At 42.6% G+C, this 14,699-nt stretch overlaps 1 protein-coding gene across 1 annotated transcript in view; it reads left to right on the top strand.

Moving 5' to 3' along the window:
• Positions 1-14,699, top strand: part of brinp2 (bone morphogenetic protein/retinoic acid inducible neural-specific 2) — a 177,699-nt gene that overhangs the window by 144,994 nt on the left and 18,006 nt on the right. Inside the window, exon 6 of the mRNA XM_040171065.2 lies at positions 13,153-13,389. Within this exon, the coding sequence (XP_040026999.2) occupies positions 13,153-13,389 (237 nt within the window). The remainder of the gene's footprint in view (positions 1-13,152; positions 13,390-14,699) is intronic.

Genomic DNA, 14,699 nt, shown 5'->3' with positions numbered 1-14,699 from the left:
TCTGTTTGACAGTAAGGTGGAGACGGTGCTTTCAGGGTCCGATCGATGCCGTGAGGTGCGTCCGCTCACGCCGCCCCCCTCGCCATCCACGCCTTAAATCTTCGGCTGCTTTTAGAATAACTTATTTTCCCCGTTAAGATGGTTCAGCTACTGTAGAGAAAAGGACGCTGTCTCTCGCTCTTGAAGTGCTCGGTGAGAACGACAGATTTGTTTCTCCGACGCGCCCTGAAACAAGCTCCATATCTTAAATTGCGCCTTGGAGTGCGGAAAATGCGGTATATTTACTTTAATACTACAAGAGGGCGCCCCATTGTTGAACGACAGGCGGATAAGAGCAGCCGTTTCGAGCAAGAGCCTTATTGTTTTATTAATCTCCCCATCCATCCATCCATTGTCGAACCGCTTATCCTGCACACAGGGTCGCGGGGGGGCTGGAGTCCATCCCAGCCAACTTCGGGCGATAGACAGGGTACACCCTGGACTGGTCGCCAGCCAATCGCAGGGCTACACAGAGACACACAACCATTCACACATCTACGGGCAATTTAGAGTCCCCAATTAACCTGATCCCCAGGTTTTATTGATTTGTTTTATTAATCTGTCCGTTTAAATTGTTTGTGCTTCATCAACTAATGTTTCACATAAATAATGTGCCGCATCATAAATATTTTTATATTAATTTCAAACTTTTAAAAATTGAAAATTAAAAAAATATATTTATTGAAAATTACCTCTCGCGGCCTACCCACACTTTGGGAATCGCTGTACTAGAGTAATGAATGTGAATACATTTGACCCTCTGATCAGCTTTTTTGTGTGAAAGCTGAGAATCTATGCATTTCAACTGAAAAAAAAAGTATAATTTTGTAATATTCACATTTTGTATAATTATACTTAAATCAAGCAATAGAAGTGTGTTGGTATACAAGTCACTGTTGACTTTGTTTGACAATGGAACAGCAGCCCACTCTGTGAAAGTCCATGCTTGTTCTAACCAGCAAACCTCCCCGTCCAACATGCCCAAAGAGGACTTTTTCACCCTGTATACTACTTCATCAAATGGTTTTACTTTGAAAATACAGAAATTTAATTTTGAAATTAATTTTTTTAAATGGATTAGTAGTACTATTAAAAGTATTAGGAACAAGCAAGGGGTTTGCAAGATGTCTGTCTGAGTTCATCAATTGGTGTTGTCACAACACCAATCAGCTAATAGTAGTTACCTGTGTGAGAAACTGAGTGTCGCCTGTCTGTGGTTGCCATTGTGATAGCGCAGCTCTGATTGTTAACAACCTGATCAAAGAGCAGAGACAATAACAGATATTTACCCAGATTCCACACGCCCGACAAGTACTCTAATGCTGCGTTCACACCAAAAGCGAACCAAATTATTTGCCAAAATGACCACATTCGTCCTCCTCTGAGACATTTACCTGTGTTTTGATGGTCTCAAGCTCAAAAAACAGATGCTAGGGCGTAAGTGGCAGTCCCTTTCTTTTTATGCTGGATTTTAACAAAACCATGAACATTTGATCTTAGCCTTTATTCCCTCCATATTGGGTTTTTCAGCATTGTCCTGTAAAAGATATATCTGAGGCAGCCGTTGTCTCCTGTAACAACCAGCTATGATGGCATGAATTATTTATTCTGTCCATGGACAACCTCTCATGTTCTTCTCATCTTCCCCCTGGTCCATCCTTATTGACAAGGCACTTTCACGCGGGCTTTGCGCTGTCCTTGAACATCATTCACAATGTGCCTGCTGAAATTTTAAAATTTCAGCAGGCAAAATTTATATTTGAACATGGCTCACAGTCTCTGCATGTCGAGATAATGTAACACATTGAACTTTTGCAGACATTCAAAAGGAGTCCAATCACAACATTGACTATAACGCAATGGCCTGAATGCAAAAACATTTCCCACAACATGAAACCCCATTCCAAAATCAGAAATTTCTGAAAACTATGTAAACATACAGCATGTAAACACATCCTTGGTCAGTTTTAAGTAAACATTCCCCTTCAATTCCAACTCAGTCTGTTCAGGATCCCGATAATGGAAATATTCATGTATAATAGATGTGTCTGGAACAAAATATACACGTGCCAGTAAAAGTAGTTTCTGTGTATTAGCGAAAAGGGGTTTCAGGAATCCGGAAACATTTATTGCCATGATATATCAGACATTCAAGGAATTTGACTTGGCGGTTGGTGTATAACAGCAGACAGTACGACAATGGACGACAAGACAACAGTGCAAGAGGAATAAAATAAAATGCTATGGGTTAGTAATATAAGGCCATAGCTTTCTATTACTAACCCATGTTAGTTTAAAAATAAAGGAATAAAAGTTAAATATTTAAAAATAATACGTGCACCAGATAACAGAAAGTGACAAGTGAAAGTGACGTGGAGTGTGTGTGAAGAAAGTGACCGGTGGAATGTCAGTCAGTCAGTGGGGGACCGGGTTCTGTTGATGAGCCCGACTGCCGACGGGAAGAAACTGTTCATGTGGGGGGAGGTCTTAGTCCTGATGGACCTCAGTCTCCTGCCAGATGGAAGGGGCAGAAACTATTTTTGTCCGGGGTGAGAGGGGTCGGCTACGATCTTTTTAGCTCGCTTCGGGGTCCTAGAAGCAAACAAGTCCTGGAGAGACGGCAGATTGCAGCCGATCACCCTCTCTGCAGAGCGGATGACACGATGATGGTGCACTTTTACACGGCTGCAGCCACAGCCAAGGACAAGGGCAGGCTGCAGCGTACCAGACGTGATGGAGGAGCAGAGGATGGACTCGATGATGGCCGTGTAAAAGTGCACCATCATCGTCTTTGGCAGGTTGAATTTCTTCAGCTGCCTCAAGAAGAACAACCTCTGCTGAGCCTTCTTGGTGATGGAGCAGATGTTCAGCTCCCACTTGAGGTCCTGGGGGATGATGGAGCCCAGGAAACGGAAGGAATCCACAGTGGTGACGGGGGAGGGTGGGACTCTGTTCTTCCTGAAATCCACAACCGTCTCCACTGTCTTTAGAGCGTTGATTACCAGGTTGTTCTGGCTGCAGCACAACACCTTTACGGACTGGTGACTGGAGGTGCAGCTGTTTGCGTACAGGGAGAAGAGCAAGAACGCAGCCTTAGGGGGAAACGGTGCTGATGGTACGGGAGGCTGCGACACGTTTCCCCAGCTTCACGTGCTGCAGCCTATCGGACAGGAAGTCTATGATCCACTTGCAGGTGGAGTAGGGCATGTGCAGCTGGGACAGTTTGTCCTGCAGCAGAGACAGGATGACCATGTTGAAAACAGAGCTGAAGTCCACAAACAGGATCCTAGCGTAGGTTCCTGGGGAGGCCAGATGCTGGAGGATGTAGTGGAGGGCCATGTGGACAGCATCATCTAAAGACCAGTTGGCTCTGTAGGCGAACTGCAGGGGGTCCAGGAGGGGGGTCAGTGAGGGTCTTTAGGTGGTACAGGACTAGCCGTTCAAACGACTTCATGACTACAGAGGTCAGGGCGATGGGCCTGTAGTCATTAAGTCCGGTGATCCTGGGCTTCTTGGGAACAGGGATGATGGTGGAGGCCTTGAAGCAGGCTAGTACGTAGCATGTCTTCAAGAAGGTGTTGAAGATAACAGTGAACACTGGAGACAGCTGGACTGGGGCAGGTTGGTGGAGCTGTAGGGGATGGAGTCAGGACATTGTCTTTCGAATCTGCAGTAGAATTCAGCTCGTCTGCCAGGCGGAGGTCATTCATGGAGTGAAGGGTTTTGGGATTGTTGTTTGTGGTGTTTAAGGCCTCTCCAAACCAAAGAAGAGTCACTTGCTGAGAACTGTTGTTGGAGTTTCTCAGAGTCCAGCAACGTTTAGAATCTCTCACCGCCTTGCTAAACTTGTATTTTAACTGTGTACAAGTCTTTGTCCCCACTCCTAAATGCCTGATCCTTCTGCAGACGCAGTTCCGCTGTGAACCAGGGTTTGTCGTTGTTGAAACTCACCCTGGTGCATGATGGTACACAGCTGTCCTCACAGAAGCCAATGTAAGAAGTTATAGCCTCTGTTAACTCATCCAGACTGTTAGTAGCAGTCCTGAAAACATCCCAGTCTGTACAGTCCAAGCACGGCCAAAGATCCTCCAGCGCCTCACTGGTCCACTTCTTAAATTCCCTCACCACAGGTTTGCAGAGCTTTAGTTTATGCCTGTATGCAGGAATCAGGTGGACCATGACGTGGTCAGAGTGTCCCAGCGCATGAGGGACGGTGTGATAAGCCCATTAATAATGTAAGCAAAAAAATGAATCTGTTGACCCTGCTTTCAAGTAAGGAATAGCACCATTGCTTACTGACTGCTGCTGGGTGGCCTCCTTCGAAGCACCCCAAATGCGCCTTTAGAACTCTGCTGGAATTCCGTAAATAACGGCAGCGGGGCCCAGAAACAGGCTGCACAACACTTGTGAACTCCTGCAGGGGAGAGGTCTGTCAAGTGCCTCCCACTGCTCGGGCCCGACGCTGAGCAGTCACTGAAACAAATTCTCATCACACCACTTGTCACTTTGTAACTCAGCATATGAACAGACATTCACATGACAACTGACATCACAACCCTAAATGGGTGCCTCAAATGTAAAGCTTAATTAAGGTAAGGGAGAGATTTAGAAAAGGTAGTGCGAGTACAAGATAAACTTGGCATTTGTGAATTTTTACACACTATCCAATCCCAACTTTGCTGCCCGGCATTTTGCACTCGCCCACCATGGGGCATTCAGCGCCATGTCGCTATAGCAAAAGACCACAAAACAACTCCCAAAATCGTGTGTTAAAGAAAATGCCCATATGCTGAAACCACACACAGAAGAGACTGAGCGGTGTGTGGGATACAGCGTCAGCTAGTCTACCCTACCGTGTTTTGAAGAGTCGCCACCAAGGCCAAAGGCTCTTAGAGCAGGAGCGCCCTCCAAGGGTACTAGCAGGTACCAGCAGCAACGTTGTCTTCAGCAGGGAGCACAATCTCAAACAAGAGTGGGCTGAGCACTCTGAAACATGCAGAGTAGCAGAGGGACAATGGTCAGGTGGGAGGCTTAAGAGCCTCAAAATTGCCCAGAATGTAAAAAGTGTGGTCTCTGCTGGAGATTGAGAGAACGAGAGGGGACAGTGGGCCTGTTATTTCTGCTCTACTGGGGTGATCCAAATCTGTGGCTAGACTGATGAAAAGCCTCATGGGTTATGACCCAAAAAGGGCTTGTCATAGGGAGACAGAGAGGTCCTAAAATTCAAGATTTATTTTCTTTTCCAATCTGAAGTGAAAAATTGCCAATCCATTTTGTAAATCTTCCCTCATATCAAGAAGTCCTAATTAAAAAGATTCTGACCTTTCATTGGCAATGAAATTGTTTATTTTTACAGATAGTAATCGAATCATGAAAAGAGAATATTGATTTTGAAATTATGACAAAACTCTTTTGGTTCTATTTATTTTTTTGCAGAGTCTTCATTGAATCGGGTGTATATTGTTAACAGGAATCCAGATTCATAACCCTACAAGAAATTATGATGTGCAACTCGACTTCGAAGTCCCTGTCCTAAAAAACTATAGCTGTGTCTCAATGTCGCAAGACTGCATCCTTGTAGCCTCCAGCAGCCTTCGCAGTAGAGGAGATTCCATCAATAAAACCGCAACCGCAAACACATTTAACTTTTTATTTTTCATAGGATACAAGCTATTTTAACTGTAACCATAAGATATTACAGAATATGTCCAAGCTACAGCAGCTGAATGTCACATCGTACATCGTTCTCCTGTTCCATAAAACACAACTAAATCTACAGTTTATAATCCCACAAAACTGAAGGAGAAAAGTGAGTTCAGTTTATTTGCAGTGTGGACACAGCTGTTCTCAGAGAAGACAAATACATCATCCAGATAGATAAACATAAAGCACCCGATTATGTCACCAAGTACATCGTTTACCATACTCTGGAATACTGCTGGGGCGTTCGGTGCGTTCATGCTCTGTATTTCACTGGCTGCTGTGCTAGGTGTTATCCTAGATGGCTCTTCACCTGCAGCTGTATTTAACCACATATAACCAGATCAGTAGACTTCTTTAAAATTATGAAACAATTGACAATGAGGTTGAAAGTTGTTGAATGGAAGTGAGGTCATATTTCGATTGTATTTACATAATTTTGATCTATTACAGATTATAGCTTTATTAATATGCATTTATAGACTGCTACTAAAACTATTACCAATAACTATAACAAGTAAACAATCTTACAATCTCCAGAGAGATGAACCTGTGGATCAGCTGAGCTTTCTTGAGGAGGTGAGGGTCTCTGCAAAAAATTCTGGACATTTTAAAATATAAAATATTAGCGTTCCATAACACCACTCATCATCATTACACATTTACTCCAAAAAAACTCCAGGAAGAAGCTGAATTAGTCATGTGCATTAATAAAACGTGGATTATTGTAGAAAGAGAGATTGAGGAGCTTGGTGTGTCCTAAGAAGTCCCCCGGCAGTCTAAGCCTATAGCAGCTTAACTAAGAGCAGGTCTGGGCCAACCCGAGCCAGCCCTAACTATAAGCGATATCAAAAGAGGAAAGTTTTAAGCTTTACCTTAAAAGAGCTGACAGAATCTGCCCCCCCAGACTGAAAGTGGAAGCTGGTTCCACAAAAGCAGCTTGATAACTGAAGGCTTTGGCCCCCATCCTACTTCTTAAAACCCTAGGAACAATAAGTAACCCTGCATCTATGGAGCGCTATTCTTGATTTAACAGGGAGCCAGTGCAGAGAAGTTAATACAGGAATGATATGATCCCTTTTCTTAGTTCTTGTTAATAGACATGCTGCAGCATTCTGAATCAACTGGAGAGGCTTAGGAGATTTACAAGAGCAGCCTGATAAAATAATTACAGTAATCCAGTCTAGAAGTACAAATGCATGACCTCATTTTTATAAATCACTTTGAGATGAGGATCAGGAAGTTCCTGATTTGATATATTTCATAGATAAAAAGGCAGTCCTTGAGGTCTTCATTATACGAGAGTTAAAGGACATATACTGAGAGAACTCAAAGATTCTTGACGGTGCTGCTGGATACCAGAGCAATTCCATCCATAAAAAGTGTATCACGTGATAGCGGACTTCGAGGATTCACCGTTTACAAGCACAAACTGGGATTAATCCGATAAATAGGATGTAAACCAGCTGAGTGCATTTCATTTTAATACCAATCACATGTTCTCTAACAGGATATAATGATCTATGGTGTTAAATGCGGCACGGAGGTCCAGCAAAACAAGAAAAGAGATGAGTCCTTAGTCCGATGCAAGTAGAAGATCATTCGTATTTTACACTAGTGCGGTTTCTGTGCTTTGATGCGCTGGAAATCCTGACAGGAAATGTCAGGACAAAGCATTGTTTTGTAGAAAGTGACATAATTGATTTGCGACTGATTTCTCAAGGAACTTAGAGAGGAAGGGAAGATTAGAGATCGGTTTAATTACACCTACCTTGAAGGACTGTGGTACATGTCCTGTAAACAAAGACAGATTCATAATATCTATTAAAGATGTGCTAACTAAAGGAAAAACTTCCTTTAGCAGCTTAGTCTGAATCAGATCCAAGAGACAAGTAGAAGATTTAGACTTCGAAATTAAAGAAGTCAGTTGATCAAGGTTGATGGAAGTGAAGGCAAGTAGGGGCCCACTGCGGCATCCAAGGTTCCTACATCAGAGGACGAGTCGGCACTGGTTAAAGGCAGGAGACCATCAATTTTCGCTTTGATAGTCAGAATCTTATCATTGAAGTTGTTACTACTGACGGTCAGTCTGGCTACAGTGAAGAGAAACCTCATAGACAACAGTTTTGTCATACACATAGGAATCCATCCCTCCCAGTAGTTGCTCCAAATGAATACACTCCTGTATTGTTAGAGCTAGAGACATGTACTCGGCTTTGCATGGGGAAAGTGCTACCGTGGGTTGCTTATTCGCTTTCCAAGAGACTAAGTTGTGTAATAATGGGAAAAGACACAGGGAAAAGTATTGAACATGCTTACCGATATGTATTCAATACTTTGTACAAAAGCCTTTGTTGGTAATGACAGCTTCAAAACACATCCTGTATGGAGAAACTAGTCTCATGCATTGCTCTGGTGTGATTTTGGCCCATTCTTCCACAGTCTTCAAATCTTGAAGGTTCCGTGGGCCTCTTCTATGAATCTTTATCTTCAGTTCTTTCCATAGATTTTCAATGGGATTTAAGCCAGGTGATTGGCTGGCCCATTCTAGCAGCTTTATTTTGTTTCTTTGAAACCAGTTGAGTTTCCTTGGCTGTGTGTTTGGGATCATTGTCTTGCTGAAATGTCCACCTTAGTTTCATTTTCATCATCCTTGTAGATGGCAGCAGATTTCTGTCAAGAATGTCTCTGTAAATTTGCCCATTCATCCCTCCTTCAATTATGTGAAGTTTGCCAGTACCATTTGCTGAAAAGCAGCCCCACACCATGATGTTCCCACCTCCAAACTTCACTGTTGGTATGGTGTTTTTAGGGTGATGTGCAGTTCCAGTTCTCCTCCAAACATGGTGTGTATTATGGCCACATGAAGTTAAATTTTGCTCTCATCTGACCACACTACATTCCCCCATTATTTCACTGGCTTTTCCAAATGTTGTGCAGCAAACTTTTAACGAGCTTCAATATGCTTTTTTTTCAGCAATGGAGTCTTGCGTGGTGAGCGTGCATACAGGCCATGGCGGTGGAGTGAATTACTTACGGTTTTCTTTGAGACAACAGAACCTGCTAATTGCAGGTCTTTTTGAAGCTCTCAACAAGTGTTCCTTGGCTCTTGGACAACTCTGATTATTCTTTTCACTCCTCTGTCAGAAATCTTGCGAGGAGCACCTGGTCGAAACAAATTTATGGTGAAATGATTGTCTTTCCACTTCCGTATTATGGCCCCCCAACAGTGCTCACTCGAACATTCAGCAGCTTAGAAATGCGCTTATAACCAATGCCATCATTGCGTTTCGCAACAATTAGGTTGCGACGGTCTTGAGACAGCTCTTTGCTTTTACCCATCATGGGATGTGTCTTGTGTGACACCTTGGCAATGAGACCTTTTTGTAGGCCATCAGTTGGGACTGAACCAGCTGATTTAATTTATCACTGACTGAAGGGTCTGGATTGCTTTTTAATTACTGATAGTTTTCAGCTGTTGTCTTGGCTTTCCATACCTTTTTGCACTTCCCTTGCTTCATGGGACTTTTCCCTGTGTCATTTCCCATTATTACACATAACTTTATTTCTGAACTTCTTTGTTTTGGTTCCTATGTATGTATGTATATTACTTGGGTTGTTACCAACATCTGGTGAAAATTTCATGTCAATAGCTCCTATATATTTACTGAGAAAAATGGTGACGTGTTAAATACTTATTTCACCCGCTGTATGTCTGGAAGTGTACAGGTTTGTTGAGTAAATGAGACTGCCCACAGCCTCCCTGTACTTTTTGATATCAGACATTATAGCCGCATCTTGGTTCACATGGTGTTTCTCTAATCCTACATTCCTGCATGTCGAAACGTTCCAGTATCTTTCCAACAAACCTCCTTTGTGACACTTTTACATATCCGTCAGACTGGCTGAAGTCCATGCCCAGAAAATACTTCAACCTGCCTAGGTCCTTCATCTTAAATCTGGTAGAAACTGTTTTTCACTTTCCCTGGACTCTCGTTATTGCTGGCTGCAATGATTAGCTCTTCCACCCAGATAACTATTATCATCTTCCCTGCCTCTTTAGACTCTTTTGTGTAGATGCAGTGGCCTGTCAGGTTCTGAGTGAAGTTGTCATCTGCTAGACATGTGTGGAGGATCTCATTCCAATTAGGCCCCGATTGCTTCAGGCCATAAATTGACTTCTCTAGGTTACACACTAGCTTCTCTCCATCTTTTTCGTAACCTTCAGGTTGCTTCATGTAGATATCTCGATCAATGGGGGAATGTAGATAGGCTGTTTTCACGTCCATTTGATGCAAGATCAAATCGTCTTGGGCTGCCTTCTGCATCACTATACGTATACTTGTAAGATCGGTTGTTGGTGAGAATGTCTCGCCATAAGCAATCCCTGCTCCCTAACTGTATCCTTCCGCTACAAACCTAGCTTTGTGGTGGGCTACATTTGGAAAAATGTAGGTCATGATTTAAGACAAAGACCCAGGGCGAGCAGAATGTAAGTAACGTGGAGGCAAAATATTTCAAACATCGGAGAGCGGCATTAATTGTCACGGTGTGGTTTTATTTCCTGTCTTATTTTGTAGTTTCTGCTTATTGTCTCCCTGGGAAACTTCACTTCCTGCCTTGTCCTGTCATCCCCTGTGGTTGTCTGATTGTTTCCACCTGTGTCCAATCACCTGCACCTCCCTAATGTATTTAAGCAGTGTGTCTCTTTTCACTTGTCGCGTCATTTTCTATGGTCCTGGATGTTCCTCGTTCCTGCCTGCCTTTTTGCCCCGGTTACTGTGTGTGGGTTTGCCCCTTGGCCATTTTGTGTTGGAGTTTCTGACTATTAAAGTCTTATGTTTTTGAGAAACTCTGTGTGTGAGTCCTGCCTTCCCCGCATCCCTGACATTAATGAGCCGTGCTAAAGGAAGCAGACATCAGTGCGCCGCTGCTAGCGAAGCTACACGCTGAGCAGCACGTCTCTCTTTGGCTAGCGGCTCCGTACGCGACCACATTTTCCAACGCGTGCTGCCCGTCTGCTGGCGACAGTTCCAAGCATTAAACCGAGGGTGTAGCAGCGTTCCTTCGGTGTTGTTTTGTCATTGAGCTGTATTGAGCTGCAGACACGACACATTTCATTTTCTTAGGCGAATGACAGGAGATCATTTGATTCTTTTTGTTTTGTCTTTATTTTACGCAGCAAAGTGTCAACTTAATACAATTAAGAAATTCTGTCACACGATATGCTCTTGTGTCTAATGCAGCTCTTCTGTGTTACACCTGCTGCATTCATGACGTCAATACATCGAGACACACAAGGAGCAGCAATCCAACATAAATGCTTTGAATATATGTTACATATCCTTAGCACAATGAGCATAAATTAAATGATTAATATTCCCAAAATTCCAATGAAGTAATACATATACTTCCGGCTCTTACAGAGACTGTACGTATACTGTAAACTGTTCATATATCGTCCAACTTTAAGTAAAAAAAGTTCAGTATGTTTTAAAAGTAACGTTTTAGCACTGGTATCAGGAAAAACCCAAACGATACTCATCCATAGTGGATAATTATAAACATAAAAAATACTTTCTTGGGGCCTCAATGGTAGGCGAAACACTGTGTATGCCTTGGAATTGAAAAAGTCCTGGAAATCCATTGGTCAAAATGTGTATGAACCCTGTTATAAGAGGTGTACAGTGATCCCTCGCCACTTCGCGGTTCACTTATCGCGGATTCGCTATTTCGCGGATTTTCATATTGCATTTTTTTTTTTTTTGGTGCATTGTGCTCTGCATTCTGATTCGCTAAAAACTCACTCCCGAGCCGTTCATTACAGTTCTCCAACGTAATCGATGGTGGCATGTCGGTGTACAAGGATCTTTTTGCAAAGAAGAAAAAAGAGCGACAACAGCTGCCTATCACTATGTTCTTCTCCCGAACAAACACACCTGCACCGCGGGCTTCAGAAGAAGAGAACACTGCAGAGCGCAGTCAGGATGCAGCGGCCCAGTCTGAAGAGCAGTGAAACGGCCTACACGCGAGTCACTGTATTTGTATACATGTAATAGTTGCTAATTGTAAAAAAAAAAAAAGTTTTCTATTTCGCGGATTTCACTTATCGCGGGTCATTTTCGGAACGTAACCCCCGCGATAAACGAGGGATTACTGTATTATTATTATTTTTAAGGCTGAATTGGAAAGAACTACCGCTTCTTCCTCCACGGCTGTAGCAAAAAGGATATAAGCCCTTACAAACTCAGAGGTAGTTGAAAAAAACAAACAATGACCACATATACTCTCCACAGAGAAACAGAGTGATTGCAACTAGAGGAAATTAAAAAAAGGAGAGGTACGAAGACGGCTCAACAAACAGAGAGGAGGAAGAGAGCGAGGGAAAGTTGGAGTGTTAAGTGTTATTTAGCGCTCTCACAAACTGAAGAAACCCCCGCCACATTTCCAAGTAGTACATGCAAACAAAAAACACACCCACACACACTCGAAAGCACCTGCCAAAGCATGGTCCACAAAAAAATGTGACTAGTTACATTGCAAGAGTAAACACCAGGGAAAAGACATGCATATCTGGATTGACTTGGCTGAGAGTGAGGAGAGAGGGAACTTCATTAGACGGACAGGCAGACACAGACCAATATTCTTTAATTCTGGATTTCAATTTAGCTGACTTTTTCTTATTAGATCAAACAGTCTTTTTTAGAAGAATACAAAGCTGCACTGCTCTTGATGTTGAAACTTTCAGGTATGTTGCACCTATGGCCACAACGAATCAGTGTCACAGTTTTAGTTTGACAGTTTAAAAAACAGTAATCCCATTTCTCATAATGTTAAATTACAACTAGTACAAACAAAAATTACCACTGACTTTTTAAAAGCTAAAATCATTTAAAGAATATAAAGTGTCGCCTAAAATTATATTAAACACAGGGAAATAAATGTATAGGGTTTATTTATTTTTCTTCCTTTTCTCTGCAGAATAAGATACAAGACAAGGCACAACATCAGATTGTCTAATACAAACTAGTGATGGATGAACTACTACATACTTCTAAAGAAAGAAATGGACAGGTTTAATGGCATCTCCGTTACACAGCGAGAAGAAGAAATAATGAAACCAACAGAAATGTAAGACCAGTGGGTTGTTTATGATGAATCCAGAAAAGGTGATAGTTGCTACTGATATCTTCCCAAACTACTAAAATATGGCCTCGGACAGGCGTCTGAACGTATCATAAAGGCACCTACAGCACCTGCTGCGAGAGCTTCCACTGAGAGATATATGAGCTGAGCTGCTTTGGAGGAACAACTTACTTCCATGTGCCTTTGATAATACCATCACAAATGTACAGAGGGGAAATATATTGTATAAAATCAAAGTAATACTTTGTGTTCCTTTGTTTTTGTCAGGCCTGCAAGATGTCCTGCCGGAATTCCTGCGTGGGCGCTTTGTGGAGGCAGCCCTCAGTTATGTGGCATGCAACTCGGAGGGCGAACTGCTGTGCCGCAAAAACGACTGCTGGTGCCGGTGCTTGCCCCGCTTCCCAGAGTGCAACTGTCCCTTTGCTGACATTAAGGTCATGGAGGAGAACCTTAAGAAGAGCAGGGAAGTTTGGGACAGCTTGAACCAAGAATTTATGGAATCAGGTATGGGCTGGAATGATATATGAAACTTGTAATGAGGGTGGTTTGAATCTGCTTCTCTTTAAATGTGTATAACTAGAGTTTATGTAATTACAGTTTAACCCATCAACTCTTAAAGACGACGTGTTTGGAGTAGTAGTGGACGGGAAAGAATAGTAGTACTATTACTTTTTACACTTGGTCCTGCTCCTGCACTTGTTCACCTCTTCACTTCTATTCTGTCCCTCACACTCTCCTCTGGTGAACCCCCTAAAGCAGGCGTGTCAAACTCATTTCAGGTTCAGGCCAGATATTCGATCTAACGCGGGCCAGACCATTAAGATCACATGGAGGGATGGTGCTGCCGTTCCGACCGGTGGAAAGTACGGGAGGGGCGGGCGCGACGAATCAAGTGCCCGCGTATGTGTGAGAACCGTTGGAGTGGACGCCCCGTTTCTAATGTGAATGAATAAGGAGTACCAGACGCCATTGTTTGCTGACTTCTGACCCGTCGCTCTGCCTGCGCAAATTGTGCAACTGTAACGCTGGCAGCCTCGTGGGGAGGGGAGGGTAAAGCTGCGCTCATGTGATTGTGGATCGCATTATGGATCACACAAACAGAAAATAGAAAAATCCACACACAAATATTACATTTTTTATAAAATGTACTTCTGCGTGCATTTGTGAATCTTTCTGTTTTCATTTGCGAGTCTGTGTGAATTTGCAATTATTGAGACTGATCTGATCCCATACTTCTTAATGATCTGGAAGGTGTAGGAAGGGTTTGATTGGAGACAGTTTTCTTGCGGCTTCTCTTTAACGCTGTGGGTATCACATATCTGTGTGTTCCCGACAGAATCAAGAGTCAGGTGCTGCAATATATTTGAAAATTGTTAATTGTAAATTGTTTACATTGGGCGTAAACATAATTTCTGTGCATTCACTCAGCCCTCTTTTGACAACATTTTTTCGGCCATATAAAACTTTTTTTTAAAGATGCAGTGGCAGAATATTGAAAAGTGAGGGTGGGAGGCTGCATATTTGCATTAGCAAAGCGTCAACTTAATATATAATTAATAAATTCTGTCACACGGTAGATAAACAATATGCTCTCGTGACAAATGCTGCTCTTCTGTATTGCACCTTCTGCAATCATGACGTCAATACACACGAGGAGCATAAATGCTTTCAATAAATGTTGCGTATCTTTAGTTCCTGCACAATGAGTATGAATTAAATGATTAATATTCTCAAAATTCCAATGAAGTAATATATACACTTCCAGCTCTTACAGAGACTGTACGTATACTTTAAACTGTTAACAGTTCATATAT

The sequence above is a fragment of the Gasterosteus aculeatus genome, chromosome 3 (assembly GCF_964276395.1).
Source record: "Gasterosteus aculeatus chromosome 3, fGasAcu3.hap1.1, whole genome shotgun sequence".
Taxonomy (NCBI): domain Eukaryota; kingdom Metazoa; phylum Chordata; class Actinopteri; order Perciformes; family Gasterosteidae; genus Gasterosteus; species Gasterosteus aculeatus.
The sequence above is the reverse complement of the archived record's forward strand: the minus strand, read 5'-3'. Positions and strand labels throughout refer to the sequence as shown.